The 11,141-nt window shown below is 40.2% G+C and overlaps 1 protein-coding gene across 1 annotated transcript in view; it reads left to right on the top strand.

Annotated features, from left to right (window-relative positions):
- The first annotated feature begins 4,498 nt into the window (after nt 1-4,498).
- LOC139766639 (protein white-like) overlaps nt 4,499-11,141 on the top strand; it is a 20,977-nt gene continuing 14,334 nt past the window's right edge. Inside the window, exon 1 of the mRNA XM_071695518.1 lies at nt 4,499-4,658. Coding sequence (XP_071551619.1) covers nt 4,617-4,658 — 42 coding nt within the window. The 5' untranslated portion in view covers nt 4,499-4,616. The remainder of the gene's footprint in view (nt 4,659-11,141) is intronic.

Raw genomic sequence — 11,141 nt, 5'->3', positions numbered from 1 at the left:
TGGTATAGACAGACTGATGGTCTAGACTCACAGGTGGTATAGACAGACTGATGGTCTAGACTCACAGGTGGTATAGACAGACTGATGGTCTAGACTCACAGGTGGTAAATGAATATGAATATTGTTGAATTGAGAAAAGTAAATGTGGAGGAAAAATGGGAGTAATCTCTAGTAACTGAAGCCCAATCATACAGTGTAGAGACTCAGGAATTAAAAAAATCAAACAAGATTCTTAGATTCATTAGTAGATCAGTTTTGGTCAACTTCCTTGAGGAAAAGACATGATCAGAATGGGTAGAGAGAGAGAGAGAGAGTGCAGCGCTGCGATTCCAAGAAGATTCCTGGACTGAACGACTTTAAACTATTTTCCTTAGAAAAAAGAAGGTTAAGAAGTGATCTAAAACAGGTATTCATAATCATTCAAGGCTTAGATAATCTAAATCTATCAAGTTACTTAACACTTGATTCGTGTGATTTCACTAGTGGACAAATGTTTTACTTCGAATGAGGCGAAGTACTTGTTCTACAACAGGATTGCTAACATATGGAATGATCTACCAATGAGAGGAGGGTTGAAAGCAGTACTACTGATACATTTTAGGAACAAAATGGGTGAATAATTCACTTCTCAGGTCCACAAGTAACATGATTTGCGACCCCGTAGGCACACTGACAGTTTACAAGTCTGTCTCTTTGAATTACCCATATACTTTTCTCCTTTCACCACACAAAACCTATGCGTCTCTGATATCTTCCTGTCGCAAACAGACAAAACGAAGCAACAGTTTAAAGAAGAAAAGAAATTTCAGCGGCTAAATAGGACTTCCAATTTCACAGAGGCAGACTTAGGTATTACCGTGCATTGGAATTTCTATGACTTGCTGGAATGCTGCAGTAATACCAGATATGGTCATTGAGCCAAGAGAATTTGAATGACGTATCCTGGTGGAGTAACAATATAAATCTTTTTGCCGTACATTATTCTAAAGTCACTTCAACAAGTAAATATATATGCATATGTATATATTTATATCTTTTTCAAATCCTTTGTCGCTGTCTCCCGTGTTAGCGAGGTAGCGCAAGGAAACATACGAAAGAATGACTCAACCCACCCACATACACATGTATATACATACACGCCCACACACGCACATATACATACCTATACATTTCAGTGTATACATACATTTACATACACACACAAATACATATATACACACGTACATATTCATACTTGCTGCCTTCAGCCATTCCCGTCGCCATATATATATATATATATATATATATATATATATATATATATATATATATATATATATATATATATATATATATATATATATATATATATATATATATATATATATATATATATACATATACCTGTTTTTGAAACTTTGTAAACTATATGAAAAAAAAATGTATCCTTAAATGTGATGTTTTTAGAGTATCTCTTTACATCCGCCGGAGTTTATGCCAATATTGGTAACATTTCCGAGCAAGTTCTTCAAGACGTTCATGTTTTATCTATTCTCATATATATATATATATATATATATATATATATATATATATATATATATATATATATATATATATATATATATATATATATATATTTTTTTTTTTTTCATATTTTTGCTTTGTCGCTGTCTCCCGCGATTGCGAGGTAGCGCAAGGAAACAGACGAAAGAAATGGCCCAACACACCCCCATACACATGTATATACATACGTCCACACACGCAACTATACATACCTACACAGCTCTCCATGGTTTACCCCAGACGCTTCACATGCCCTGATTCAGTCCACTGACAGCACGTCAACCCCAGTATACCACATCGATCCAATTCACTCTATTCCTTGCCCTCCTTTCACCCTCCTGCATATTCAGGCCCCGATCACACAAAATCTTTTTCACTCCATCTTTCCACCTCCAATTTGGTCTCCCGCTTCTCCTCGTTCCCTCCACCTCCGACACATATATCCTCTTGGTCAATCTTTCCTCACTCATTCTCTCCATGTGCCCAAACTATTTCAAAACACCCTCTTCTGCTCTCTCAACCACGCTCTTTTTATTTCCACACATCTCTCTTACCCTTACGTTACTTACTCGATCAAACCACCTCACACCACACATTGTCCTCAAACATCTCATTTCCAGTACATCCATCCTCCTGCGCACAACTCTATCCATAGCCCACGCCTCGCAACCATACAACATTGTTGGAACCACTATTCCTTCAAACATACCCAAACATACCCCTGGGGATAGGGGAGAAAGAATACTTCCCACGAATTCCCTGCGTGTCGTAGAAGGCGACTAAAAGGGGAGGGAGCGGGGGACTGGAAATCCTCCCCTCTCGTTTTTTTTTTTTCTTTTCCCAAAAAAAGAAGGGACAGAGAAGGGGCCCAGATGAGAATATTCCCTCAAAGGCCTAGTCCTCTGTTCTTAACGCTACCTCGCTAATGCGGGCAATGGCGAATAGTATGAAAGAAAAAAAAGATATATATATATATATATATATATATATATATATATATATATATATATATATATATATATATATATATATATATCTTTTTTTTCTTTCATACTATTCGCCATTGCCCGCATTAGCGAGGTAGCGTTAAGAACAGAGGACTAGGCCTTTGAGGGAATATTCTCATCTGGGCCCCTTCTCTGTCCCTTCTTTTTTTGGGAAAAGAAGGTAAAGTGTGTGGAAGAAGAAAGTTAAGAGTAAATGTGAATAAGAGCAAGGTTATTAGGTACAGTAGGGGTGAGGGTCAAGTCAATTGGGAGGTGAGTTTGAATGGAGAAAAACTGGAGGAAGTGAAGTGTTTTAGATATCTGGGAGTGGATCTGTCAGCGGATGGAACCATGGAAGCGGAAGTGGATCATAGGGTGGGGGAGGGGGCGAAAATTTTGGGAGCCTTGAAAAATGTGTGGAAGTCGAGAACATTATATCGGAAAGCAAAAGTGGGTATGTTTGAAGGAATAGTGGTTCCAACAATGTTGTATGGTTGCGAGGCGTGGGCTGTGGATAGAGATGTGCGCAGGAGGATGGATGTGCTGGAAATGAGATGTTTGAGGACAATGTGTGGTGTGAGGTGGTTTGAGCGAGTGAGTAACGTAAGGGTAAGAGAGATGTGTGGAAATAAAAAGAGCGTGGTTGAGAGAGCAGAAGAGGGTGTTTTGAAATGGTTTGGGCACATGGAGAGAATGAGTGAGGAAAGATTGACCAAGAGGATATATGTGTCGGAGGTGGAGGGAACGAGGAGAAGAGGGAGACCAAATTGGAGGTGGAAAGATGGAGTGAAAAAGATTTTGTGTGATCGGGGCCTGAACATGCAGGAGGGTGAAAGGAGGGCAAGGAATAGAGTGAATTGGAGCGATGTGGTATACAGGGGTTGACGTGCTGTCAGTGGATTGAATCAAGGCATGTGAAGCGTCTGGGGTAAACCATGGAAAGCTGTGTAGGTATGTATATTTGCGTGTGTGGACGTATGTACATGTGTATGGGGGGGGGGGGTTGGGCCATTTCTTTCGTCTGTTTCCTTGCGCTACCTCGCAAACGCGGGAGACAGCGACAAAGTATAAAAAAAAAAAAAAAAAAAAATATATATATATATATATATATATATATATATATATATATATATATATATATATATATATATATATTCTTTTTTTTTTTCTATCTCTTCACAAATTTCTTGGCAGGTTAAAAAATAAAAAACCTTCACTCTCGTTTTCACTTTCACCAACCAGTAAGGAAACAAGTTATCCATTTAATCCACAAAACAAAAAGAAAGAAAAATAACAGGCAAGGATCATATATACCTAGGTGTTGCAATGCTCAGAGCAGAAGCCAGACAGTGTTGTGAGGTACACGCTAGTTGCCCAGACACCCAGCCACCCAGCCAGCCTAGGTGAAAGCAGAGCCTAGCTACTAGTTTTTCATCATTGATAGACTTTATGCAACAGGACAAACAGTGTAGCATCAGACATCTGTTAGACAGAAAGCTGAGTTTAAGTGAAGATAAAGAGAAGTTGCTGGTTTTCTTTTTTTCCTCTTCTTCTTTTGGTCCATTGACTAAACAACTTGGCACCACCGGCGACACAACCTTTGCCCACAGCAATCAGGACACAACATGACACCACCGGCGACACAACCTTTGCCCACAGCAACCAGGACACAGTTTTCCGATTACCTACAACACTGAAACACTATAAATGCTTCACACATGTACACAGAGGACTGGCTGTGGTTATCTGAGCTAACGCAAGTGACGCGACTTGACCTTCCTAATAATTACCAATATAAGGATTTTGAAATCATTACGTATTGTTTATGGTGTGAAGCAATAGCCATTTCATGCTCTCTAGAATTTTCCGCAGTATCTCTATCACGTTTTCTGTCAACCTATCTGATTAGAACTTCCCGATACAGCTGATAACACGCCCAATGAAACGATAAGAAAGCAACACTCCTCTGGGTTATGACTCTCACTGCCAGACCAGAGGATCATCATGACGGAAGGTTGAGCCGGAGTGCTTTCGTAAGGTTATTGTAGGTTTTCGCCATCCAGCCCGAGAGAGGCCTTTGAGGATATGGAGCCAGTCGAGGGCCTCCGGTACAAACGACGGGCACAGGTACGTGAGTGTTTGTCTGTGTGTCTGTATCTGCGTGTGTGTGTGTGTGTGTGTGTGTGTGTGTGTGTGTGTGTGTGCGAGTGTGTCCCACCGCTATTGTAAAAGGTGCACCTCGCTGTTCATCACACCCGAGCGTCAGCTAGCTGTGTAGGGCCAACACGTGCAGTAGGCGACTTTGTTTTTTACTGCATTATGTTTAAATCGTCGCGAGACTTATTTCTACCAGCCTGGCAATACAGGAAAGTGGGTGAGTTCGATGACATCAACAGGTGTTAAAGTGAACTGAAATGCAAGTGTCATGCAGTCTATCCTTGACTCTGATCGTAAAAACAAAAGATTGCATAATCCTGACATTTAAGAACGAAGCATGTTCGCACGTCACAGACTCCCAAAGTGTAGTGAGGCATTATGTTATAAACGCTAGTACACCAAAAACTCGTTGGACTCGTTTGATAAGAGGAGCGTAAAGTGTCAGATGATAGATATCACTCAATTTGGCTTTATGATATACATCACAAAAGAGTTTAAACATGTGGAAGATTTTCAGTTCTCACCGCTACTGATTTCCGTTGCTCCTTCATCCTTCCCGAAAAGTTACCTTACCTTTCGCATAAGAAACTACTTGGGACGAGGGAAACACTGCTTACTCCTCCAGAGTGCAGACATCTGTCGCAGTCCATTTTCTTGTTCGTGAGGCGTGAACAAGAAATTCATTGTGTCACAAGGCGCGTTCGCCTCGGGCAAAGAGAAGAGACTGAAAGATGCATGTACGACGAAAGACTTGTTTACACGACAGGGGTTACATTTCCGTACCACTGGGGTCTTCTTTATCTCTGGTGTGTGGAAATTCCAGCGGACGGAAGGAACACCTTTGGACCCAAGGAGCAAGTGCAAGACTTTGGGTGCTCGCAGAGACCGGTACACGACAAGTGACTAAGGAACTGCTATAGGCGGTGGCTGATGATAGGTGGGAGCTCTACTTGCGATGAAAGCGATATAAAGATCAATACCAAGGTTGTTTTGAGAGTTATTCAATTACCATGTAATATTAAAGGCATAGGAAAAATTGATTTGCCTAAACATAAACTTATAATAGGCAGTCCATATGGCCGTCTTCCCAAGACTGTGATGTTTTCTTTAATGGAATACACAACATTCACTCCACCATTAGATTAAAGGATGAGTGTTAAAAGGAAGGCAAACTGCCGTTTCTTGATGTGATGGTAACTAGGCAATCTGAGCTCTTACCCCTTAAGATGTACAGGAAGCTAACCAACGCTGAGGGATACACTTATCATTTTTCTGTACATGATTAGCCCTTGAAAATATCTAGTTATGTCCATGTTTTTAAGATAGCGTTTAGAAGATGAATGCAACCATATAAGACGTATCTTCAGACAATTATCCTAAGTGGTTTGTGAACAAGGTTTACTGGAAAGCCAGGAAGGCATTTCATACATAGAGCAATAAAATGTGGAAAAGAATGATAGATCAATATGTTTGGTGTTGCAATAAAAATGTGGAAAAGAATGATAGATCAATATGTTTGGTGTTGCAATAAAAATGTGGGAAAGAATGATAGATCAATATATTTGGTGTTGCAATAAAAATGTAGAAAAGAATGATAGATCAATATATTTGGTGTTGCAATAAAAATGTAGAAAAGAATGATAGATCAATATGTTTGGTGTAGCACTATTATCCTAACTTGGCTAATGTAAGACAGATACTAAAGAGCGGTGGAATTCATGCTACCTTCCAGTATTGCGACACCATCAGTATTTAAAAAGAAGGCCAGAACATCGGAAAATGATACCCATCGCATTATGATGTCAGTGATGTCAGTGAATCTGTCTTCATGGTTAATACCACGAAGCTCAATCTATCCCCAGGTAACTTTAAAGCCCATCCTATTATCAAGCAAATCATTATGAAAGAATAATCAAGACAAGATTACATAAGAGTGATTGATCGACCAGCTGGCTACCCCTACATACACACACACGCACACACACACACACACACACACACACACACACACACACACACACACACACACACACACACACGCACACACACACGCACACACACACACACGCACAAAACTCCTTTAATCACAAAGCACTCTTCATTTTCCTTTAACGGCTTGGCCAAAGGCAACTCAGGGCTGGCGGTCACATGGTGTACAAGCCTTTGTGCTGGCTTGTCTTGGTATTTGAAACTTTATGAACTTTTACACCTGATGAGGTAGCTAGGTGGCTTATCTTGGCGAAACATGTCGTGCAGTGTGCGTTGTAAAGTATTAATAGTGAAAATTATCTGAACTCCTTCTGAAGTGCGATTTCACCTCCATCATTATAATCAAGGACTAGTGAGATCATGATATATATATATATATATATATATATATATATATATATATATATATATATATATATATATATATGTATATATATATATATATATATATATATATATATATATATATATATACCATTTTATGTGATCGTCGTTTCCTGTGTTAGCGAGGTAGCGCCATGAAACAGACGAAGAAAGACCCATCCACTCACACACACGTATATGAACATACATATACATAAACATATCAACACATACACATATACATGCGTATACATACGCATACAGACATACACACATATATACATGTTCATATTCATACTTGCTTGCCTTCACCAAACTCACTCTCACCACTCTCTTCTCACCGACATTTTCTCCTCTTTTTCAAAAAGCTCCTACAAATCTTCACACTCGCCTCCACAAGATAGTGGTCAGGCATCCCACCAGCTAGCTGTCCCTGTCAAAAGACTGACATCCAAGTGCCTCTCTTTCACAAGGTTATCAATTGATGCGTAATCTAATAGTGCCCGTTGACTATCTTACTCACATACGTATATTTGTGAACATCTCTCTTTCTAAACCAGGTATTTCCAATCACCACTCTTTTTCCAGCACACAACTCCACAAGCTCTTCACCACTTCCATTAATAACACTGAATACCCCTTGCGCACCAATTATACCCTCAACTGCCACATTACTTACTTTCCCATTTAATTCACCCATCACTAATAACCAATTTCGTGCACCAAAACTGCTGATGCATTCACTCAGTTTTTATCAAAACACTTGCCTCTCATGATCTTTCTTCTCATAACAAGGTGCACCAATAATCACCCATATCTTGCCATCCACTTTAAGTTTTACCTACATCAATCTAGAATTTACTTCCTCACACGCTATCACACACTCCCATAACTCCTTCTTCAAGAGTAGTGCTACCCCTTCCTTAGCTCTTGTACTCTCACCAAAGACATTTCCGAACCATTCTTCCACTTTACCCTTGAGCTGCATTTCACTCAGAGTCAGAACATTCAGGTTTCTATTCTCAACCATACTACTTATATCTCCTTTCTTCTCATCTTAGTTACATCACGTACACATTCAGACAACCCTAATCTGAACCTTCGAGGAGGATGAGCACTACCTGCTTGGTTCCTTCTCCTGTTTCCTCCTTTAGAAATTGAAAGACAAGAAGGGTGAGGGTTTCCAGCCGCCGCTCCCGTCCCCTGTAGTCGCCGCTAACACAGATAAAAGATGATTGTCTTTATCTATCAAAATAGCAGAATATAACTTTGTCAAGCATTATGCAATAAGATTTCAAGATTTACATGGAGACATCAGACTGGCAAAATGAGCGTTCAGTTATACACATGAATAATTTAGCATTTCTTAACTGGAAAAGAAAGTATATATTTCTAGATATATAAAGCCAGAGACGCTCAATGATAACACGGGTGAATGGTACGGATCTAGGGGTAGACAGAGGCAAGTTATGAGGTGTACAGTGGGTACAAAACATTGACGTATGAGGGTGACTGGCAGTCCCGGGGTTGGCTCACCGACCCATAGCTTGGCGTGGACCCTTCAACTTGACGAGGGTCGACTAAAAGGAACTCATATCAGGAGTCGGTGTGTTCCATGACGGTGCAGATTCTTTGACACTCTGCTGGACTGATTTGTGCCGGTGTCTCCGGCAAACTCATCGTGCACCCCAGGCTCATCCTGTGAGCGGCAGCGCTAAAAGGATTGTAGAGGTTACAAAGGGTGTTACTCAGACCCTCCAGTGGGTTGATATTACATAAGATGTTACAATTCGTATTTCAGTTACATATATTACATAGTTTCATATGATAAGGTCTACTGGCATGCGACGTTAGCTTGCGTGATGACTAAATGTCGCTCCTCCTTCTCCATTAAGGTGGGTGGAGTCGACCAAACGGTTTTCTTCAGCCATAAAGAGGATGAAACACGGCCATATGATCATACCCGCAACGCAGCGACCACTCGTCCTTACGTTAGAGAAAGGAGACCCAACATGGTGGCTGTCATTATGGTTGTGTAACTGTAAATGTAATTTTTTTTTCTAGGTCGTCTTTACTTTTTGGAAATCTGCATCGATAAGGCCAGCTGATCGAGGCATTGCTTGACGTATCAAGAAGTGATAAATAAAACAGATATACATACGCCTGAATCGCGCGCGTTTTTGGAAATGATTAAGTTGCTATCATAATGTTTAGTTCTTTGTATTGGTTCATAAAGTCTGTAACAAAGCTTCAAAATTTGTAAATTGATTTTGTATGAGAGAATATAAGAGGGGGAGTGGGGTAGGGGAGGATCGATGGGGGTGAGAATGTAATCCTCTTGTACACTACAGAAGTACAATTACTTATGAACTCTAATGTACTATTTATTTTTCAAACGTTCTTGTTGAGTGAATATTTCCCGCACAGAATCGGTTAACGAATTCCTTACATAGCGTCAGAGACTCATACATTTTCCGTCTTATTAGAATGACTTGTTTTCGGTCTCTTTTTCTTGTTCGAATAACTCTTGAACTGATTGCTTAATAAGAGGTCTTGATTTCCTCTTACTCACACCGACGAGAAAGAAATAAGGATTATACAAAAAAGAGAAGAAGAAAATCTACTCAACGGTGTCTTTTGTTCGTTTCCTCGTGTCGTCTGAGAACAGATAAAGGGGCTCACAAACGAGTGAGTGGCTGGGGTGTTACAGGGGAGGACGGTGCGCGCAGCAATGTACGTCCTTACATTACACCAACGCTGGGCCTCTCCCTCAGAAATGAGGAGTCACGATGACTTTGCCACCACTAGTCGCATGACACACAAGAATCTCCACTGACAAACCGGCATCACAACTTATCAGCAGCGTTCGATCTTTGAACCCCCGCTGTGAACGACAGGAGGCCAGTCAGGTGCAGGATTCAGCTTGTTACTGGATCTGTAAACCCAGTTTGAGTGGCTGAAAGTACCTCCCTTTCAGTTCATGAATAGATTAGCCTGTGTAGTACTGTTAACCTGATCTATTCAATGACGTGTTGACCTAATCATTAACTGACGTGTTGACCTAATCATTAACTGACGTGTATTTACCTAATATCTAATGACTTCCAGATATGATCATTGACTAACGTGTTGACCTGATAATTAATGACGTGCTGACCTAATCATTAACTGACGTGTTTTGACCTGATATCTAATGACGTCCAGACCTGATCATTAACTAACGTGTTGACCTGATATTTAATGACGTGTTGACCTGATCGTTAACTGACGTGTTGACCTGATATCTAATGATATCTAGACTTGATCAGTAACTGACGTGTTGACCTGATCATTACCGAGGTGCTTAATCATTCATCGCATGTTCAGCTGATCGTCAACTGACGTCTTCAGCTTCTTTTTTTACTGATATGTTGGACTTATCATTGATAACGTGTTGACACGATCACCACTAGCAAGTTGACCCGACCATCACTTATGTGTTCATATCATCACTATCAATATATTGACCTGACCACCATTAGCTTGTAGACTTCAGTCTATTACTTTGTCCAGAAATGAAGTCCATCAAGAGATAGTTAAAGCGGGGGGGCATCAGGAGGGAGTTGGGATGCAAACTTACATTATCAGGAAGTTGGAGTCATTGCAACAGTTGATAACAGATGATCTGGAGTTGCTTGCAAGTTGAAGTCATTGTAACAGTTGATAACAGATGATCTGGAGTTGCTTGCAAGTTGGAGTCATTGTAACAGTTGATAACAGATGATCTGGAGTTGCTTGCAAGTTGGAGTAATTGCAACGGTTGATAACAGATGATCTGGAGTTGCTTGCAATTTGGAGTCATTGTAACAGTTGATAACAGATGATCTGGAGTTGCTTGCAAGTTGGAGTCATTGTAACAGTTGATAACAGATGATCTGGAGTTGCTTGCACGTCAGAGCTGGACACTGTCTGATGTCAGTACTTCAGTAAAGATCTACCTTCGAGTACAATAAGATAAAACATGTTGACTTTAAGAATTCAAGGGTGATGATAGGCACCCATATAAGGGGGACTTTTCAGTTATGCTCGAATTCGCATTATCATTGTATCGAATGAATGCCT

Source organism: Panulirus ornatus, chromosome 58, assembly GCF_036320965.1.
Source record: "Panulirus ornatus isolate Po-2019 chromosome 58, ASM3632096v1, whole genome shotgun sequence".
Classification (NCBI taxonomy): Eukaryota; Metazoa; Arthropoda; class Malacostraca; order Decapoda; family Palinuridae; genus Panulirus; species Panulirus ornatus.
This window is presented reverse-complemented; position numbering and strand designations above follow the sequence as displayed.